This window comes from Ranitomeya imitator, chromosome 1 (assembly GCF_032444005.1).
Source record: "Ranitomeya imitator isolate aRanImi1 chromosome 1, aRanImi1.pri, whole genome shotgun sequence".
Taxonomy (NCBI): Eukaryota; Metazoa; Chordata; class Amphibia; order Anura; family Dendrobatidae; genus Ranitomeya; species Ranitomeya imitator.
Window position 1 is genome coordinate 870,414,693 of NC_091282.1, and position 22,991 is coordinate 870,437,683.

At 48.0% G+C, this 22,991-nt stretch overlaps 1 protein-coding gene across 1 annotated transcript in view; it reads left to right on the forward strand.

Annotated features, from left to right (window-relative positions):
• Nucleotides 1-22,991, forward strand: part of BMP2K (BMP2 inducible kinase) — a 341,088-nt gene that overhangs the window by 248,539 nt on the left and 69,558 nt on the right. Inside the window, exon 13 of the mRNA XM_069742721.1 lies at nucleotides 12,575-12,747. Coding sequence (XP_069598822.1) covers nucleotides 12,575-12,747 — 173 coding nt within the window. The remainder of the gene's footprint in view (nucleotides 1-12,574; nucleotides 12,748-22,991) is intronic.

Genomic DNA, 22,991 nt, shown 5'->3' on the forward strand with positions numbered 1-22,991 from the left:
AGGGTCCATTCCGTTACCCCAATGTGGAATCCCTGCATCTGACGGCGTGGAATTTGAGAGGGAGTTATTGAGGAGAAGAGGGTTTTCAGAAGCTCTCATATCTACCCTTTTAAATAGCCGGAAAGAAGTTACCACTAAAATCTATGCTAAAACTTGGAAAAAGTTCCTTGCCTTCTACCAAAATCCCTTTTCTGGCAAGGTCCCAATTCCGGCTATTCTGGAGTTTTTACAGAAGGGCCGAGAATTGGGCTTGGCGGTAAATACCCTTAGAGTCCAAGTATCAGCTTTGGGAGCGTTATATAACAGTGATGTGGCGGGAAATAGATGGGTTTCCCGATTTATCAGGGCCACTGAACGTAGTAACCCAGTATATATTCCTAGATTACCACCATGGGATCTAAATTTGGTCTTAGACGCCTTAACAGAACCCCCCTTTGAGCCATTAGATTCTGTCTCCATAAAAAATGTAACCTTAAAAACAGCCTTCCTAGTAGCCCTGACCTCTGCTAGGAGAGTGAGTGACTTACAAGCTTTGTCGATAGACCCTCCTTATTTAATGGTCTTTCAGGACAGGGTAGTGTTAAAACCTGATCCAGCATACCTACCAAAAGTAGCTTCCAAATTTCATAGAAGTCAAGAAATAATTTTACCATCTTTCTGTAACAATCCGAATTCAGCTGACGAGCAGAAATATCACATGTTAGATGTCAGAAGAACTCTATTAGAGTACCTACACAAACAGAACCATGGAGGCAGAGTAGGGCTCTGTTTATTTCCTTTCAGAATCCAAGGAAAGGGGCGAGTGTAACTAAAGCGTCTATCGCCAGATGGATAAGAGATGCCATATATCTTGCTTATACTGCTAAAGGCCAGACACCACCAGATGGCATCAGGGCCCACTCCACTCGAGCCATGGCCTCATCCTGGGCGGAAAGAGCAGACGTCTCCATAGACGTAATATGTAAGGTGGCAACTTGGTCATCTCCTTCCACCTTTTATAGACATTATCGTCTTGATTTATCTTCAGAGGCCAATTTAGTTTTTGGCCGTACAGTACTTAGTGCTGTAGTCCCTCCCAGGTGATTGATCTTTGAAAATCTCTCGTAGGGGTGCTGTCGTGGCGATAGGAAAACCGGTTTTTACGTACCGGTAATAGGATTTTACGGAGCCACGACAGCACCCGCACATTCCCCCCCGTAGTTATTCACTGGTTTCTGCACCCTTTGGGGAAAGTGTGCTTGTTAAAAATCACTCTTTAGAAGGTGATAGTATTTAGTAATGTTTAAGTATATATGTTTATGTACTAACTCAATGGCGGTGTCCCTTATACTCTGAAACACAAACTGGAGTGGTGAGGGGGACCGCCCCTTTAAATCCTGTAGGTTCCTGTCCGGAAGGTGGGCGGATCCCCTCTCTCGTAGGGGTGCTGTCGTGGCTCCGTAAAATCCTATTACCGGTACGTAAAAACCGGTTTTCGCCCCCAATTTTTTATTTTCCCAATGGTAAGAGAAGAAATTGGAACCAAAAAGTTGTTGCACAATTTGTCCTGAGTACGCTGATACCCCATATGTGGGGGTAAACCACTGTTTGGGCGCATGGGAGAGCTCGGAAGGGAAGGAGCGCCGTTTGACCTTTCAATGCAAAATTGACAGGAATTGAGATGGGACGCCATGTTGCGTTTGAAGAGCCACTGATGTGCCTAAACATTGAAACCCCCCACAAGTGACACCATTTTGGAAAGTAGACCCCCTAAGGAACTTATCTAGAGGTGTGGTGAGCACTTTGACCCACCAAGTGCTTCACAGAAGTTTATAATGCAGAGCCGTAAAAATAAAACAAAAATTTTTTCCCACAAAAATTATTTTTTAGTCCCCAGTTTTGTATTTTCCCAAGGGTAACAGGAGAAATTGGACCCCAAAAGTTGTTGTGCAATTTGTCTTGACTGCGCTGATACGCCATATGTGGGGGGGAACCACCGTTTGGGCGCATGGGAGGGCTCGGAAGGGAAGGAGCGCCATTTGGAATACAGACTTAGATGGAATGGTCTGCAGGCGTCACATTGCGTTTGCAGAACCCCTAATGTACATAAACAGTAGAAACCCCCCACAAGTGACCCCATATTGGAAACTAGACCCCCCAAGGAACTTATCTAGATGTGTTGTGAGAACTTTGAGCCCCTAAGTGTTTCACTACAGTTTCTAACGCAGAGCCGTGAAAAAAAAAAAATAATTCCCCCCAAAATTATTTTTTAGCCCCCAGTTTTGTATTTTCTCGAGGGTAACAGGAGAAATTGGACCCCAAAAGTTGTTGTCCAATTTGTCCTGAGTGCGCTGATGCCCCATATGTTGGGGGGATCCACCGTTTGGGCGCATGGGAGGGCTCGGAAGGGAAGGAGCGCCATTTGGAATGCAGACTTAGATGGAATGGTCTGCAGGCGTCACATTGCGTTTGCAGAGCCCCTAATGTACCTAAACAGTAGAAACCCCCCACAAGTGACCCCATATTGGAAACTAGACCCCCCCACGAACTTATCTAGATGTGTTGTGAGAACTTTGAGCCCCCAAGTGTTTCACTACAGTTTATAACGCCGAGCCGTGAAAATAAAAAATCTTTTTTTTTCCCACAAAAATTATTTTTTAGCCCCCAGTTTTGTATTTTCCCAAGGGTAACAGGAGAAATTGGACCCCAAATGTTGTTGTCCAATTTGTTCTGAGTACGCTGATACCCCATATGTTGGGGTAAACTCCTGTTTGGACACACGGGAGAGCTCGGAAGGGAAGGAGCACTGTTTTACATTTTCAACGCAGAATTGGCTGGAATTGAGATCGGACGCCATGTCGCGTTTGGAGAGCCCCTGATGTGTCTAAACAGTGGAAACCCCCAAATTATAACTGAAACCCTAATCCAAACACACCCCTAACCCTAATTCCAACGGTAACCCTAACCACACCTCTAACCCAGACACACCCCTAACCCTAATCCCAACCGCAAATGTAATCCAAACCCTAACCCTAACTTTAGCCCCAGCCCTAACTGTAGCCTTAACCCTAGCCTTAACCCTTGTCTTAACCCTAGCCCTAACCCTAGCCCTAGCCCTAATCCTAGCCCTAACCCTAGCCCTAGCCCTAACCCTAGCCCTAGCCCTAGCCCTAACCCTAGCCCTATCCCTAGCCTTAACCCTAGCCCTAACCCTAGCCCTAGCCCTAACCCTAGCCCTAACCCTAATGGGAAAATGGAAATAAATACATTTTTTTAATTTTTCCCTAACTAAGGGGGTGATGAAGGGGGGTTTGATTTACTTTTATAGCGGGTTTTTTAGCGGATTTTTATGATTGGCAGCCGTCACACACTGAAAGACGCTTTTTATTGCAAAAAATATTTTTTGCGTTACCACATTTTGAGAGCTATAATTTTTCCATATTTTGGTCCACAGAATCATGTGAGGGCTTGTTTTTTGCGGGACGAGTTGACGTTTTTATTGGTAACATTTTCGGGCACGTGACATTTATTGATCGCTTTTTATTCCGATTTTTGTGAGGCAGAATTACCAAAAACCAGCTATTCATGAATTTCTTTTGGGGGAGGCGTTTATACCGTTCCGCGTTTGGTAAAATTGATAAAGCAGTTTTATTCTTCGGGTCAGTACGATTACAGCGACACCTCATTTATATCATTTTTTTAATGTTTTGGCGCTTTTATACGATAAAAACTATTTTATAGAAAAAATAATTATTTTTGCATCGCTTTATTCTGAGGACTATAACTTTTTTATTTTTTTGCTGATGTTGCTGTATGGCGGCTCGTTTTTTGCGGGACAAGATAGCGCTTTCAGCGGTACCATGGTTATTTATATCTGTCTTTTTGATCGCGTGTTATTCCACTTTTTGTTTGGCGGTATGATAATAAAGCATTGTTTTTTGTCTCGTTTTTTTTTCTTTTTTCTTACGGTGTTTACTGAAGGGGTTAACTAGTGGGACAGTTTTATAGGTCGGGTCGTTACGGACGCGGCGATACTAAATATGTGTACTTTTATTGTTTGTTTTTTTTTATTTAGATAAAGAAATGTATCTATGGGAATAATATTTTTTTTTTTTTTTTTTCATTATTTAGGATTTTTTTTTTTTTTTTACACACTTGTAAATTTTTTTAACTTTTTTACTTTGTCCCAGGGGGGGACAATACAGATCGGTGATCTGCCAGTTTGCACAGCACTCTGACAGATCACCGATCTGTCTGAGAGCAGTGCAGCGTTACCAAGTGCCTGCTCTGAGCAGGCACTTGGTAAGCCACCTCCCTCCCTGCAGGACCCGGATCCGCGGCCATCTTGGATCCGGGACTTTCTGCAGGGAGGGAGGTAGGAGACCCCCGGAGCGCTGCGGGGGTCTCAGGGAAGCCCGCAGGGAGCCCCCTCCCTGCGCGATGCTTCCCTGCACTGCCGGCACATCGCGATCATGTTTGATCGCGGTGTGCCGGGGGTTAATGTGCCGGGGGCGGTCCGTGACCGCTCCTGGCACATAGTGCCGGATGTCAGCTGCGATAAGCAGCTGACACCCGGCCGCGATCGGCCGCGTTCCCCCCGTGAGCGCGGCCGATCGCCCATGACGTACTATTCCGTCCGTGGGAAGTAAAGCCCACCCCACATGGACGGAATAGTACGTCTAATGGCAAAAAGGGGTTAAAAGAGATGGCAAGTGTGCTGTGAGCTTGTAGACAAATTAGTCCTTTTCATTGGACTTGGCTGAAGCTCCACTTTGTCATTTGTAGAAGAGAACAACTTCCGGTTAGGGCAGAGACAGACTGCCATATAACTCGTGCAATGATTGCATCGCACTGCACGGACTATCCCGCACTGCACGGACTGGCCCGACACCTCTTCTGACCGGAGCATGACAGCGTGATGTATTTCTATGCAGTTGTCAAGCTCAGGTCAGGAGAGCCGACAGACAGAATAAGGTTTCAATGCCATCCTCGCACGAGTTATACTGCAGTCTGTCTGTCCTTAGTAAATTGGGAAGAAAAGAAGCTTACTTTTAAAGAGAAAAAAGAGAGGGCATTGTCTGATACTTATATATTGATGAACTGTTTTGAAAAGGCAATAAGGTGCAGTACTTGTCCACAGCCTCTAATCAATATATTGGTCTGTGTTCGCCATACATTGCTTATATCTGTTAAACACCAGAGTAGGTAATAGTTAATCAGCAATGCTGTCGGGTGTTTGACCCCTACCTGAGTCATTAATATGTCAGTTCAAGAACACCTCTTTAGCAAATTGTACTACCAATACAACAAAACACTGCAGACCCAAAATTGATTAGAGCTGAACAAATTTCAACCATGTGCGGCAGAATTTTTCTACTCAAAAATTGACCTGCAGATGTTTAAATTGCAGAATGAGCAAAAATTGGAATGATGAAATCTACCTACAAATCTTATTGGTGCGTGATTTTGATGCTGATTACCTGCAAAATCCACAGGTCCAGACCAACATAAAATAAAAACCAGTTTAAAATAAAATCAACAAACACAACAGTATCCTCCCCTTCCCAATCTCCTGCGGCTCCAGCGGTAATTTTTGTCTCCTGCCAGTCTCGGAGATCGTTTCGGAGATGGACAGTGATGCACCTGACAGTAGGCTAGGCGGCTCATCACTGTATAAGTGAGTTTTAAGTAACTGCTGTCAGGATTCAGAATCTCCGCATGGCCACACTCTCTCTAACACAACACCTCAATACGCAGGCTGAGACAGAGGTAATCGGTGCAAAGGACGTATAGAGCTGTCATTCAGTATGGTTTATATTTATTTTTTCATAATTTATCTTTTTGTCACAAAGCGCCAAATCATCTGCTTGAAGTCACAGACCTTTAGAGTTATATTAGATAATAGACCCCTGAGTGCCTGCAGTCACCACTAGGAGAAGCTTAAGAGCTTACAACATGATAATCATTGATTATAATAGAACCTGTCATCATGTCAAAAGTTGCCAGTTTTTGCTTTAATTTTATTCATGCTGCTCTTCTTAGTACTTAATCTTTAGTACTGCCCATATGCTAATTTTTATGGTGTTTTCCAAGGGGTCTGTGCTCACAGGATAGTTATGCAAGACAGCCCAAAGACACATCCCTAAAGAATTCTGAGAGCAATGTCCCCTTGTAAGGGCCATAAAATTAGCATATTGGATGCAATGTATAAAAAAGGCTCCTATCTCTAGAACCGTAAAGCGGAGTAAAAAAAAGTAATAATAAGTGATGGAATACTCTAAAGCAGAAGGGATCAAACAAGAGTAACATTTGCCTACTTTTGACCTAGTTACTTTTTTCATGGTAGCTCTATAAATCTTTCTTTAGTTAGACCTCCTTATAGTGTCATGCTTAAGATCAGCACAGAGTTTTGGATTTTTTTCATAAAAAAAAAAAATGAACTCATGCACTCCCTAACATTAAATTGCAATACCAGGAAGAAAAAGTCATGGAATTGTGGAAAACACAGGATGGATAAGCACGTTAATGATATTCAAATGATGAAAACATGGAAACCAAATTTTCAAAACATTAATGTATTCAGTATCTAGTATCAGTGCCAAGCACAGAAATCCCTGCACTTACACACCTTGGCATGTTATCAACAAGGTTATTAATGGTTGTTTTAAGACTATTCTGCCACTCTGAATGCACTTGGGCATACATCAAGATTGACTGCTTGCTGCTACTGTTATAATTGCCAACCAGTAACGTCCTAGAGATAATACAGGCTATGCCAGTAAATTTAGGCCTCTAAGACTGCTCACGATATCACAAAAAACATGAGGCCTGGAATTGTGTTGAAAAACGGCGCCTGGGAAACTTTGGAGATATGTCCATACCACTGGTTCCACAACTAAATCAATGTAATGCCAAGTTCTTAGAGCACCTGAAACCTGAAAGACTAAAGGCGTCCAGCTACCATACTTTGTCTTGCCAAACTATAATCCTGGGTATAGGATCGGTGTGATGTACCCTTGTGAAGGCCTCTTCATGACGTTGCCTACATGCTCTTGTCAGATTCGAAGAATGTTCTTAGTGAACCGTTGTGTACTGCAAGTGAAAATTATATATCACATACCAAGTCTACCCAAACCATCAAAAGGCATTTACACGACATTAGGCTGTAAGACAGACATCCAGGTACTGTTCATCCATTGAGCTCATAGAACCCCTGTCAAAGGCTATAATGCTGCAGAGCAAGACAGCAATGGAGGCCTATCCTTTTCATGATGAGTCCTGCTTTCGTATTTGATGCAGTGATAGCCAGAGATTGGTCTGGAGACAAGTAGGCAAATTCATTCACAGCCTTTCACAAAGAAACATGAATGTGTCCCAGGGTCCATTTTTCAACTCAACAATGCCAGGCCACATGTTGTTCCTGCTATTATTAGCAGCCTAGATGGTCTAAAAGTGTTGCCATGGCCTGCAGTGTCTCCAGACAGGTCTCCCATCAACCACATCTGAAACATCATTGGTCGGCAATTGGAAAGGGAGTCACCTACAGTGGATCTTGATGATTTGCCCAAGTGCATGCAGCATGGCAGAATGTTCCTCAGAGAACCGTTAATAACCTCATTAATACCATGCAAGGCATATAAGTGTATTTATATCTGTTCGTAGAGCTCATACTTGACAATAAATAAATCAGGATGTTTTGAAAATTTTGTTTTTATTTTTTCATCATTCACAGATCATTAACATGTCTAATCATCCTGTGATTTCCATAATTCCATGACCTTTTCCTTATTGGTGATACAATTTTAATGTTGAGAAGTATATTGGCTACATTCACATTTGCGTTGGGCAGAGCTGCGGAGAACTTAATACTTCCTCTTACTTCCTCAGTTAAGCCCCGCCCACTGCCGTACCTCTTCCATTCTGCTCCGCCTACATCTGCATGCGTCCTGCTGTACCTATCTTTAACCCCTTCGCGCCATGCGCCGTACTAGTACTGCGCTGCCGGCACTGCATTTGTGCCAGCAGCAGTACTAGTACGGCGCACCGATCACCGCGGTCTCGCGCTGAGCGCCGCGGTGATCGGGTGCGGGTGTCAGCTGTATATGACAGCTGACACCCCGCAGCAATGCCCACGATCGGCGCTATTGCCGATCGTGGGCATTTAACCCCTCTGATGCTGCTGTCAGTAGTGACAGCGGCATAGAGGGGGATCGCGCAGGGACGGGGGCTCCCTGCGCTCTCCCACCGGAGCAACGCAATGAGATCGCGTTGGTCCGGTGACCCGGAAGGAGTCCCCGAATCCAAGATGGCCGCCGGACTCCTTCCGGGTCATGAAATGACCTGGCTAGCCGGCGCCTGCTGAAAGTTGCTGAGAGCAAGCGCCGGAAAGCCTCCTGAACTGCCTGTCAGATCATTGATCTGACAGAGTGCTATGCACACTGTCAGATCAACGATCTGATCTAATACAGTGATGTCCCACCCTGGGACAATGGTAGAAAGTAAAAAGAAAAAAAAAAAAAATCCACAAATAAAAAAAAAAAAAAACTTTTCCCAGTAAATCCATTTATTTATGTAAATTAAAAAAAACAATAAAAGTACACATATTTGGTATCGCCGCGTCCGTAACGACCCGCTCTATAAAACTATCCCACTAGTTAACCCCTTCAGTGAACACCGCAAAAAAAAAAAATAAAAAACAAGGCAAAAAACATTGCTTTATTATCATACAGGCGAACAAAAAGTGGAATAACACGCGATCAAAACGACGGATATAAATAACCATGGTACCGCTGAAAACGTCATCTTGTCCCGCAAAAAAAAGCCGCCATACAGCATCATCAGCAAAAAAATAAAAAAGTTATAGCTCTCAGAATAAAGCGATGCAAAAACAATTATTTTTTTATATAAAATAGTTTTTATTGTGTAAAAGCGCCAAAACATAAAAAAAATTACATAAATGAGGTATCGCTGTAATCGTACTGACCTGAAGAATAAAACTGCTTTATCCATTTTACCACACGTGGAACGGTATAAACGCCCCCCCTAAAAGAAATTCAGGAATTGCTGGTTTTTGTTCATTCCGCCTCTCAAAAATCGGAATAAAAAGCGATCAAAAAATGTCATCTGCCCGAAAATGTTACCAATAAAAACGTCAACTCGTCCCGCAAAAAACAAGATCTCACATGACTCTGTGGGCCAAAATATGGATAAATTATAGCTCTCAAAATGTGGTGATGCAAAAACTATTTTTTGCAATAAAAAGCGTCTTTTAGTGTGTGACAGCTGCCAATCATAAAAATCCGCCATAAAAACCACTATAAAAGTAAATCAAACCCCCCTTCATCACCCCCTTAGTTAGGGAAAAATAATAAAATGTAAAAAAATGTATTTATTTCCATTTTCCCATTAGGGTTAGGGCTAGGGCTAGGGTTAGGGCTAGGGTTAGGGCTAGGGTTGGGGTTGGGGTTAGGGCTAGGGTTAGGGCTACGGTTAGGGTTAGGACTAGGGTTGGGGTTGGGGCTAGGGTTAGGGTTAGGGTTGGGGTTAGAGTTTCAGTTAGAATTGGGGGTTTCCACTGTTTAGGCACATCAGGGGCTCTCCAAACGCGACATGGCGTCCGATCTCAATTCCAGCCAATTCTGCGTTGAAAAAGTAAAACAGTGCTTCTTCCCTTCCGAGTTCTCCTGTGCGCCCAAACAGTGGTTCCCCCCAACATATGGGGTATCAGCGTTCTCAGGACAAGTTGGACAACAACTTTTGGGGTCCAATTTGTCCTGTTACCCTTGGGAAAATAAAAACATAGGGGATAAAATATCATTTTCGAGGAAAAAAAATATTTTTTATTTTCACGGCTCTGCGTTATAAACTGTAGTGAAACACTTGTTGGTTCAAAGCTCTCACAACACATCTAGATAAGTTCCTTGGGGGGTCTAGTTTCCAATATGGGGTCAATTGTGGGGGGTTTCTACTGTTTAGGTACATCAGGGGCTCTGCAAATGCAACATGACACCTGCAGACCATTCCATCTAAGTCTGCATTTCAAACGGTGCTCCTTCCCTTCCGAGCTCTGCCATGCACTCAAACGGTGGTTCCCCCCCACATATGGGGTATCAGCGTACTCAGGACAAATTGGACAATAACATTTGTGGTCCAATTTCTCCTGTTACCCTTGGGAAAAAAAAAATTGCGGGCTAAAACATCATTTTGTGGAAAGAAAAAATTATTTTTTAATTTTCACAATGCTACATTCTAAACTTTAGTGAAACAATTGGGGGTTAAAAGTGCTCACCACACATCTAGATAAGTTCCTTACGGGGTCTTCTTTCCAAAATGGGGTCACTTGTGGGGGGTTTCCACTGTTAAGGCACGTCAGGGGCTCTCCAAATGCGACATGGCGTCCGATCTCAATTCCATCCAATTTTGCATTGAAAAGTCAAATGGCACTCCTTCCCTTCCGAGCTCTGCCATGCGCTCAAACAGTGGTTTATCCCCATATATGAAGTATCAGCGTACTCAGGACAAATTGCACAACAACTTTTGGGGTCCAATTTATCCTGTTACCCTTGGGAAAATAAAAAATTTGGTGCAAAAAGATCATTTTTTGTGAAAATTAATATGAAATTTTTTTTACGGCTCTACATTATAAACTTCTGTGAAGCACTTGGAGGTTCAAAGTGCTCACCACACATCTAGATTAGTTCCTTAGGGGGTCTACTTTACAAAATGGTGTCACTTGTGGGGGTTTCCACTGTTTAGGCACATCAGGGGCTCTCCAATCGTGACATGGGCTCCGATCTCAATTCCAGCAAATATTGCATTGAAAAGTCAAATGGCGCTCCTTCCCTTCCGAGCTCTGCCATGTGCCCAAACAGTGGTTTACCCCCACATATGGGGTATCTGCGTACTCAGGACAAATTGTACAATGACTTTTGTGGTCCAATTTCTCCTGTTACCCTTGGTAAAATGAAACAAATTGGACCTGAAGTAAAAATTTTGTGAAAAAAAAGTTAAATGTTCAATTTTTTTAAACATTCAAAAAATTCCTGTGAAGCACCAGAGGGGTTAATAAACTTTTTGAATGTGGTTTTGAGTACCTTGAGGGGTGCAGTTTTTAGAATGGTGTCACTTTTGGGCATTTTCTGTCATATAGACCCCTCAAAGTCACTTCAAGTGTGAGTTGGTCCGTAAAAAAAATGGTTTTGCAAATTTTGTTGCAAAAATGAGAAATCGCTGGTCAACTTTTAACCCTTATAACTCCCTAACAAAAAAAAATTATGTTTCCAAAATTGTGCTGATGTAAAGCAGACATGTGGGAAATGTTGTTTATTAACTATATTATGTGATATAACTCTCTAATTTAAGGGCATAAAAACTAAGAGTTTGAAAATTGCTAAATTTTCATAATTTCCGACAAATTTTTGTTTTTTTCACAAATAATTGCAAGTCATATCGAAGAAGTTTTACCACTATCGTGAAGTACAATATGTCACGAGAAAACAGTGTCAGAATCACCAGGATCCGTTAAAGCGTTTCAGAGTTATGACCTCCTAAAGTGACAGTGGTCAGAATTGTAAAAATTGGCCCTGTCACTTAGGTGAAAACAGGCTTTGGGGTGAAGGGGTTAACATTGGGTACGCAGGCCATGCGAATTATGCAGATGCGTCTGCATGCATCGTTTTGACGCTGCGTCGAACACAACAGAGGAAGTACGCAGCCCTCCACAACTCTGCCCAACGCAAAGGTGAACGTAGCCTTAATGAGGACTTGTCACCAGGTAAAGAATGGCCAGTTTTTTAACATATTTTATTCCTTCTGCTCCCCTGAGTAATCAGTTTGTTGTTTTTTTTTGCTTGTTTTTTTAAATATATCTGATATATGGTTCCAGGGATGTGAGCTTTCTTATTTAGTTCTAATTTTTATTGTCATTACAAGGGGAACGTAGCTCACAGGGTAGTTATACAGCGGTACCTAAAAAAAAAACACGTCCCCATAAAATCCTGTGAGCCATGCCCCTCTTGTAGACACCAAAAAAAATTAACACTAAATAAATAAGTCCAAATCTCTGGAACCATATGATAATTTAAAAAGACTAATGAAAAAAACCCAGAATACTTAGGGAGCAGCAGACATTAGATAAGGGAACAAATTGCTCACTATTGACAAGTCCTCTTTTAAAGGGTCTGTCCACTACTCATACAAACCTTTCTGAATCCCTAAGTTTTTCCCCAATTAAATAATAACACTTATTCTACCCTCCGGTGCCTATGCTTTTGCAGCGGTGTCGGCAATGGCTTTCCCTAGGCTCAATCCATTCGGCCATTCAGCAGTAGCTTAACTCTCCTGTCCTACGAGCGTAATTGATATATGGAGGAAGTGAGAGCGCAGCCATATCTCTTACTTCCTTCGAATGTCTTGTATGAAGGAGATACTGCGCTGACACCGCTCAAATAGCGCTGGCAAAGGAGGTGAGTATTAGTGTTATTATTTTACTGGGGTGAAGCATAGCGAATCAGAATGGGTTGTCCGAATAGTGGACAACCCCTCTAAGAAAGTTATTAACTGTAACTTATAGCTTATGTATGTCTTTTGTAACTAGGTTCACCAGTATCAACAGATTCAGATACAACAACAGCAAGCCCTGCTTCATCACCAGTCTTACCTTCCTCAGTATATGACCTCTCCTCAGGAGTTCACTCCAGCCTTAGTGTCCTATCCCGCTACCCAGCAACAGCATGTGGGAGCCATGAGAAACTTGTGTAATACTAAAATGTAAGTATATTTTAAATGCTACTGCACATGAACAATAAGCATGAAAGCCCAGTCAGATGACACAGAACATGTATTCTCTTGACTAGTGTTGAGCGATACCTTCCGATATCGGAAAGTATCGGTATCGGTTTGGATCGGCCGATATTCAAAAAATATCGGATATCGCCGATACCGATACCCGATCCCAATGCAAGTCAATGGGACCAAAATATCGGAATTAAAATAAACCCTTTCTTTCCTTGTAGGTTCATTCTACATGAAGGAAAACAACTAAGAATAATGTAGGATGTATGGGGGAGGTGGCGGAGACATTAAAGGCAATGAGGATTAGTCCAATCAAATAGAATAGCATGATTTTTTTTTTTTTTAAAGACGTTCGGATTGAAAAAGATATTGACTATGTAAATTTTTTTTTATTTTGTCAGATATTGATGTTTCACTATTCCACGACCTTCCCCTTCTTTTTTTTCCTTTTCCCACACTTTCATCTTCATCATCATCAGCATCTTTGACATCAACTTCTTCACCTTATTCATCTTCTTCTTCATCTTCTACCTATTTTTTTTTTATTACATTCTTCATATTCATTTTCTTCAACTATTATTATTCTTCCTATTCTACATATTCTTTTTATTCCACTGTTATTATTCTTCCTATTCTACTTCTTCATCATATTCTCATTTGTGACAGGCATTCCCGTAGTTGTTATCTATAAAAGTTGGAAGATTACACCTTCCGTTCTGCCAGTCACAAAAGTTACATTTGTCCGCGTTCAGTTTGGCCTGCAGCATCAGGCTTTATCCAGGGGCACCACGAGGAGGAACGGACTCACCCCCATACACTGCTTAGTCTTCTTCTGCATATAATTTAGATAATATCTTTTGCTCTGATATTAAGTGTTATGCTTAATGTTCTTCTGCTCTTTGTTCTGCAGCCTCTTGTTCTTCTGCTTCTCGGTCTTCCATGTCGTCGTCTCCAGGGTCGTCGTCTTCAGTGTCGTCATCTCCGCCGTCGTCGTCTCCGCCGTCGTCGTCTCCGCCGTCGTCGTCGTCGTCATCGGGGTGGTCTTCCGGGTCGTCGTCGTCGTCGTCGTCATCGGGGTGGTCTTCCGGGTCGTCGACTTTAGGGTCTTCAACTTGGAAATGTAGCAGAAGGTACAAGGAGGCTGAGAAAATGCCAAGAACCAGCTGATGGAACTGGAACTCGGATGGCTACCCGAAGGTTCAAGAGCCTATGGAACTACCGAGGACCAGCTGATGTTACTGGAACCCGGTTACTAAGCAGGAGGTACCCGTGCTAAAAAGCACTACCAAGGACCGCCTGACGTTGGCGGAACTCGGATACCCAGAAGGAGGCACCTAAGCCAAAGGCTCTGCCCGGAACCAGCTGACGTTACTGGAACCAGGATGGGGAGCAGAAGGTACAAGAGCAAAAGACACTGCCGAGAACCAGCTGACGGTACTGGAACCCGGATGGGTAGCCGAAGGTCCAAGAGCCAATGGAACTACCGAGGACCAGCTGACGTTACTGGAACCCGGTTACTAAGCAGGAGGTACCCGTGCCTGAAAGCACTACCAAGGACCACCTGACGTTGGTGGAACTTGGATACCCAGAAGGAGGCACCTAAGCCAAAGGCTCTGCCCGGAACCAGCTGACGTTACTGGAATCAGGATGGGGAGCAGAAGGTACAAGAGCAAAAGACACTGCCTAGAACCAGCTGACGGTGCTGGAACCAGGTGGTGGACCCGAAGGCCCACAGGAGAGGAGAGAACAGCTAGGCCGCAAGGCAGCCGCAGTTACCGAACCCCAACAGTCCTACAGGGGGAGCTGGGCCTACTGGCACTACAGAACCAGCCTTGACTACCAGTTCACGCAGCCCACATAGGAAGCTCCTAAACTGGAGGCACCCTGGAGTTGGCTAACTCGACCGCACCACGACGGGGCAAGCATAGGCGTCTCAGTGAAGTTGACACAACCCGGAAACAGCTGACGGTGCTGAAACCAGGCTTGGCACGAGGGAGTACCTGTGACAAGAACACTGCCGAGAACCAGCTGGCGGTGCTGGAACCCGGATGCGTTGCCCTAGTGTGCAAGAGCCAATGGCACGACCGAGGACCAGCTGACGGTGCTGGAACCCGGTTACTAAGCTGTAGGTGCCCGCGCTTAAAAGCACTACCAAGGACCGCCTGGCGTTGGCGGAACTCGGATACCCAGGAGGAGGCACCTAAGCCAAAGGCTCGGCCCGGAACCAGCTGACGGTGCTGGAACCAGGTGGTGGACCCGAAGGTCCACAGGAGAGGAGAGAACAGCTAGGCCGCGAGGCAGCCGCAGTTACCGAACCCCAACAGTCCTACAGGGGGAGCTGGGCCTACTGGCACTACAGAACCAGCCTTGACTACCAGTTCACGCAGCCCACATAGGAAGCTCCTAAACTGGAGGCACCCTGGAGTTGGCTAACTCGACCGCACCACGACGGGGCAAGCATAGGCGTCTCAGTGAAGTTGACACAACCCGGAAACAGCTGACGGTGCTGAAACCAGGCTTGGCACGAGGGAGTACCTGTGACAAGAACACTGCCGAGAACCAGCTGGCGGTGCTGGAACCCGGATGCGTTGCCCCAGTGTGCAAGAGCCAATGGCACGACCGAGGACCAGCTGACGGTGCTGGAACCCGGTTACTAAGCTGTAGGTGCCCGCGCTTAAAAGCACTACCAAGGACCGCCTGGCGTTGGCGGAACTCGGATACCCAGGAGGAGGCACCTAAGCCAAAGGCTCGGCCCGGAACCAGCTGACGGTGCTGGAACCAGGTGGTCGACCCGATGGTCCACAGGAGAGGAGAGAACAGCTAGGCCGCGAGGCAGCCGCAGTTACCGAACCCCAACAGTCCTACAGGGGGAGCTGGGCCTACTGGCACTACAGAACCAGCCTTGACTACCAGTTCACGCAGCCCACATAGGAAGCTCCTAAACTGGAGGCACCCTGGAGTTGGCTAACTCGACCGCACCACGACGGGGCAAGCATAGGCGTCTCAGTGAAGTTGACACAACCCGGAAACAGCTGACGGTGCTGAAACCAGGCTTGGCACGAGGGAGTACCTGTGACAAGAACACTGCCGAGAACCAGCTGGCGGTGCTGGAACCCGGATGCGTTGCCCCAGTGTGCAAGAGCCAATGGCACGACCGAGGACCAGCTGACGGTGCTGGAACCCGGTTACTAAGCTGTAGGTGCCCGCGCTTAAAAGCACTACCAAGGACCGCCTGGCGTTGGCGGAACTCGGATACCCAGGAGGAGGCACCTAAGCCAAAGGCTCGGCCCGGAACCAGCTGACGGTGCTGGAACCAGGTGGTGGACCCGAAGGTCCACAGGAGAGGAGAGAACAGCTAGGCCGCGAGGCAGCCGCAGTTACCGAACCCCAACAGTCCTACAGGGGGAGCTGGGCCTACTGGCACTACAGAACCAGCCTTGACTACCAGTTCACGCAGCCCACATAGGAAGCTCCTAAACTGGAGGCACCCTGGAGTTGGCTAACTCGACCGCACCACGACGGGGCAAGCATAGGCGTCTCAGTGAAGTTGACACAACCCGGAAACAGCTGACGGTGCTGAAACCAGGCTTGGCACGAGGGAGTACCTGTGACAAGAACACTGCCGAGAACCAGCTGGCGGTGCTGGAACCCGGATGCGTTGCCCCAGTGTGCAAGAGCCAATGGCACGACCGAGGACCAGCTGACGGTGCTGGAACCCGGTTACTAAAATGTAGGTGCCCGCGCTTAAAAGCACTACCAAGGACCGCCTGGCGTTGGCGGAACTCGGATACCCAGGAGGAGGCACCTAAGCCAAAGGCTCGGCCCGGAACCAGCTGACGGTGCTGGAACCAGGTGGTGGACCCGAAGGTCCACAGGAGAGGAGAGAACAGCTAGGCCGTGAGGCAGCCGCAGTTACCGAACCCCAACAGTCCTACAGGGGGAGCTGGGCCTACTGGCACTACAGAACCAGCCTTGACTACCAGTTCACGCAGCCCACATAGGAAGCTCCTAAACTGGAGGCACCCTGGAGTTGGCTAACTCGACCGCACCACGACGGGGCAAGCATAGGCGTCTCAGTGAAGTTGACACAACCCGGAAACAGCTGACGGTGCTGAAACCAGGCTTGGCACGAGGGAGTACCTGTGACAAGAACACTGCCGAGAACCAGCTGGCGGTGCTGGAACCCGGATGCGTTGCCCCAGTGTGCAAGAGCCAATGGCACGACCGAGGACCAGCTGACGGTGCTGGAACCCGGTTACTAAGCTGTAGGTGCCCGCGCTTAAAAGCACTACCAAGGACCGCCTGGCGTTGGCGGAACTCGGATACCCAGGAGGAGGCACCTAAGCCAAAGGCTCGGCCCGGAACCAGCTGACGGTGCTGGAACCAGGTGGTGGACCCGAAGGTCCACAGGAGAGGAGAGAACAGCTAGGCCGCGAGGCAGCCGCAGTTACCGAACCCCAACAGTCCTACAGGGGGAGCTGGGCCTACTGGCACTACAGAACCAGCCTTGACTACCAGTTCACGCAGCCCACATAGGAAGCTCCTAAACTGGAGGCACCCTGGAGTTGGCTAACTCGACCGCACCACGACGGGGCAAGCATAGGCGTCTCAGTGAAGTTGACACAACCCGGAAACAGCTGACGGTGCTGAAACCAGGCTTGGCACGAGGGAGTACCTGTGACAAGAACACTGCCGAGAACCAGCTGGCGGTGCTGGAACCCGGATGCGTTGCCCCAGTGTGCAAGAGCCAATGGCACGACCGAGGACCAGCTGACGGTGCTGGAACCCGGTTACTAAGCTGTAGGTGCCCGCGCTTAAAAGCACTACCAAGGACCGCCTGGCGTTGGCGGAACTCGGATACCCAGGAGGAGGCACCTAAGCCAAAGGCTCGGCCCGGAACCAGCTGACGGTGCTGGAACCAGGTGGTGGACCCGAAGGTCCACAGGAGAGGAGAGAACAGCTAGGCCGCGAGGCAGCCGCAGTTACCGAACCCCAACAGTCCTACAGGGGGAGCTGGGCCTACTGGCACTACAGAACCAGCCTTGACTACCAGTTCACGCAGCCCACATAGGAAGCTCCTAAACTGGAGGCACCCTGGAGTTGGCTAACTCGACCGCACCACGACGGGGCAAGCATAGGCGTCTCAGTGAAGTTGACACAACCCGGAAACAGCTGACGGTGCTGAAACCAGGCTTGGCACGAGGGAGTACCTGTGACAAGAACACTGCCGAGAACCAGCTGGCGGTGCTGGAACCCGGATGCGTTGCCCCAGTGTGCAAGAGCCAATGGCACGACCGAGGACCAGCTGACGGTGCTGGAACCCGGTTACTAAGCTGTAGGTGCCCGCGCTTAAAAGCACTACCAAGGACCGCCTGGCGTTGGCGGAACTCGGATACCCAGGAGGAGGCACCTAAGCCAAAGGCTCGGCCCGGAACCAGCTGACGGTGCTGGAACCAGGTGGTGGACCCGAAGGTCCACAGGAGAGGAGAGAACAGCTAGGCCGCGAGGCAGCCGCAGTTACCGAACCCCAACAGTCCTACAGGGGGAGCTGGGCCTACTGGCACTACAGAACCAGCCTTGACTACCAGTTCACGCAGCCCACATAGGAAGCTCCTAAACTGGAGGCACCCTGGAGTTGGCTAACTCGACCGCACCACGACGGGGCAAGCATAGGCGTCTCAGTGAAGTTGACACAACCCGGAAACAGCTGACGGTGCTGAAACCAGGCTTGGCACGAGGGAGTACCTGTGACAAGAACACTGCCGAGAACCAGCTGGCGGTGCTGGAACCCGGATGCGTTGCCCCAGTGTGCAAGAGCCAATGGCACGACCGAGGACCAGCTGACGGTGCTGGAACCCGGTTACTAAGCTGTAGGTGCCCGCGCTTAAAAGCACTACCAAGGACCGCCTGGCGTTGGCGGAACTCGGATACCCAGGAGGAGGCACCTAAGCCAAAGGCTCGGCCCGGAACCAGCTGACGGTGCTGGAACCAGGTGGTGGACCCGAAGGTCCACAGGAGAGGAGAGAACAGCTAGGCCGCGAGGCAGCCGCAGTTACCGAACCCCAACAGTCCTACAGGGGGAGCTGGGCCTACTGGCACTACAGAACCAGCCTTGACTACCAGTTCACGCAGCCCACATAGGAAGCTCCTAAACTGGAGGCACCCTGGAGTTGGCTAACTCGACCGCACCACGACGGGGCAAGCATAGGCGTCTCAGTGAAGTTGACACAACCCCGAAACAGCTGACGGTGCTGAAACCAGGCTTGGCACGAGGGAGTACCTGTGACAAGAACACTGCCGAGAACCAGCTGGCGGTGCTGGAACCCGGATGCGTTGCCTTGCCTATTAAAGATTGTCTTCCTAGAGCCCCAACTAGCGGTGTTGGAGCAAAGGGTAAGCAGGGGGAGATGAGTGTAGGCCGAAGCCTGCACTGGAGGCAGGTTTGTGTCTGCGTTGCGTTTGCAGGACACTTTGCCGGCTACACACTGGGGGAACAGCTGGCGTTGCTGAACCCCACTAACACAATGGCGTGTGTTTTTCTCTGTGCAGCTAGCACTTGCGGGCAAAAACTAGCGATGTTAGAGCCCGTGTTGAAGCAGGAGGAGGAGGAGAGGAGCAGAGTATAGGCCGAAGCCTAGTTGAACCAATTTCAAAGGAAACCTTTAACCCCCCCTCAGGTGTTACAAAGTACAAGAGACACACCTTGTGCAGTATTAATGCTGCACAAGTGAAAGGTTGCTCTATTAATTTGTCTACTTGCACACGCTGAATGAAAGACATACACAATTTACCCCATTCTACAGTCAAACTGTAGTGGATGCGTGACTTGGTTTTTTGATGAGACGCAGCACAGGTGTCCAAAATAACGCCTTGGTGCTTGGCGCAGCTTCCTGAGCGTTGTTATTTGCTGTACAGGAGTCTGCGCTCTTGTGTTATCCCTTGGCAATGCCCTGTTAGCGCTGCCCATCTTATGACATCATTTCATGTTGGCCGGTGCGGTTAACGATGGCCATAAATCCCAGACCCACAGTGTCTTTTCATAAAGCCACACTGCGGTGCTGGGATTCGTGGCCTTGAGCAGTAAATATTTTGGCCGCTCACACACGTCCTTACACCTGCTTCAGACTGGGTGGCCTCTGCTGATCCCTTCTCGCATGCCACGGCCATGAGGCTGCACAGTCTGAAGAAGGCGGAAGGAGATGAGTTAAGACAGGCGAAGATATGCACTGCTCGTGCCCATCAATCACACCCTCGCAGTCAAAATAATTAAGACAACGAGGAGCATTTTATTCAGGCAGGGCGGACGAACAGGCGCAAGTAGCCAACCAATGATGTCAGAAGACGGGAAGCGCTACCAAGGGGGGTGCTGCGTATCATTAGAAAGGAAAGTCACACCTCAGGGACAGTGGAATGGTCTCAAAGAGACACATTTTGTACGTGTTGAGTTCCACGTGGGCAAGGAGAAAACATCAGCCACCTTGTACAAATGCAGCAGTACTGCTGTACAAGGTGGCTGTTATACATAGAAACACCTGGGGGTGGGGGCCAGGCTCCCTTCAATTTCAGTTCATGTGCCTGCGTGGCGTTTGCAGGTCACGTTGCAAGCTGCACAGCAGGGGAACAGCTGGCGTTGCTGAACCTCACTAACACATTGGCTGGTGTTTTTCTCTGTGCAGCTAGCATTTCCGGGCAAAAACTAGCGGTGTTAGAGCCCAGGGTCAGCAGGAGGAGGAGGAGAGGAGCAAAGTGTAGGCCGAAGCCTGCACTGGTGGCAGCTTTTGGTCGGTTGTGCCAGCGTGGCTTGTGCTGGACACGATGCCGGCTACACAGCGGGGGAACAGCTGGCGGTGCTGAACCTCACTAACACATTGGCTGGTGTTTTTCTCTGTGCAGCTAGCATTTCCGGGCAAAAACTAGCTTTGTTAGAGCCCAGGGTCAGCAGGAGGAGGAGAGGAGCAGAGTGTAGGCCGAAGCCTAGTTGAACCAATTTCAAAGGTTACCTTTAACCCCCCCTCAGGTGTTACAAAGTACAAGAGCCACTCCTTCTGCAGCATTAATGCTGCACAAGTAAAAGGTTGCTCTATTAATTTGTCTACTTGCACAAGCTGAATGCAACACGTACACTATTTAGCCCATTATACTGTTAAACAGTAGTGGAGGCGTGACTTGTCTTTTTAAAGAAAAGCAGCACAGGTGTCGAAAACAACACCTTTTTGCATGGGCGCAGCTTCCTGAGCGTTGTTAGTTGCTGTACAGGAGTCTGCGCTCTTGTGATCCTTTGGCCATGCGCTGTGAGCGCTTCCTGTCTTATGACCTCATTTCATGTTGGCCGTTGCGGGTAGCAATGGACATGAATCCCAGACCCACAGTGTGTTTTTAAAAAATCACACTGCGGTGCTGGGATTCGTGCCCTGGTGCACTAAATATGTTTGCCGCTCACACATGTCCTTACACCTGCTTCAGACTGGGCGGCCTCATCTGATCCCTTATCGCATGCCGCAGCCATGAGGACACCCAGTCTGAAGAAGGCGGAAGGAGGTGACTTAAAACAGGCGAACATATGCACTGCACATGCCCATCAATAACACCCTCGCAGTCAAAATATATGAGACAACGGGGGGCGTTGTGTCGGGCAGGGGGGACGCACAGGCACAGCCAGCCAACCAACGATGTCAGGAGACGGGCAGCGCTAACAATGGGGGTGCTGCGTATCATTAAAAAGGAAAGTCACACCTCAGGGACATTGTAATGGTCTGTAATGAGACACATTTTGTACTTGTTGAGTTCCACGTGTGCAAGGAGAAAAAGTCAGCCACCTTGTACAAATGCAGCAGTACTGCTGTACAAGGTGGCTATTATACATAGAAACACCTGGGGGGGTGGGGGGCAGGCTCCCTTCAATTTCAGTTCATGTGCCTGCGTGGCGTTTGCAGGACACGTTGCCAGCTACACAGCAGGGGAACAGCTGGCGGTGCTGAACCCCACTAACACATTGGCTGGTGTTTTTCTCTGTGCAGCTAGCATGTCCGGGCAGAAACTGGCGTTGTTTGAGCCCAGGGTCAGCAGGAGGAGGAGAGGAGCAAAGTGTAGGCCGAAGCCTGCACTGGTGGCAGCTTTTGGTCAGTTGTGCCAGCGTGGCTTGTGCTGGACACGATGCCGACTACACAGCAGAGGAACAGCTGGCGGTGCTGAACCCCACTAACACATTGGCTGGTGTTTTTCTCTGTGCAGCTAGCATGTCCGGGCAGAAACTGGCGTTGTTTGAGCCCAGGGTCAGCAGGAGGAGGAGAGGAGCAAAGTGTAGGCCGAAGCCTGCACTGGTGGCAGCTTTTGTTCTGTTGTGCCAGCGTGGCTTGTGCTGGACACGTTGCCGACTACACAGCAGGGGAACAGCTGGCGTTGCTGAACCCCACTAACACATTGGCTGGTGTTTTTCTCTGTGCAGCTAGCAGTTCCGGGCAAAAACTAGCGGTGTTTGAGCCCAGGGTCAGCAGGAGGAGTAGAGGAGCAGAGTGTAGGCCGAAGCCTAGTTGAACCAATTTCAAAGGTTACCTTTAACCCCCCCTCAGGTGTTGCAAGGTACAAGAGCCACACCTTGAACAGCATTAATGATGCACAAGTCAAAGGTTGCTCTATTTAATTTTGCTCCTTGCACACGCTGAATTAAACACGTACACTATTTAGCCCATTATACTGTCAAACAGTAGTGGAGGCGTGACTACTAGTCTTTTTAAGGAGACGCAGCACAGGTGTACAAATTTACACCTAGGTGCTGTGCGCAGATTCCTTACCGTTGTTATTTGCAGTACAGGAAACTGCGCTCTTGTGTTATCCCTTGGCAATACCCTGTTAGTGCAGGCCGTCTCATGACCTCATTTCATGTTGGCCGGTGCGGTTAACGATGGCCATAAATCCCAGACCCACAGTGGCTTTTCCTAAAGTCACACTGCGGTGCTGGGATTCGTGGCCTTGTGCAGTAAATATGTTCGCCGCTCACACATGTCCTTTCACCTGCTTCAGACTGGGCGGCCTCAGCTGATCCCTTATCTCATGCCGCGGCCATGATGCCGCACAGTCAGAAGAAGGCGGAAGGAGGGGAGTGAAGACAGGGGAACATATGCACTGCTCGTGCCCATCAATCACACCCTCGCAGTCAAAATATATGAGACAACGGGGGGTGTTGTGTCGGGCAGGGGGGATGCACAGGCACAGCCAGCCAA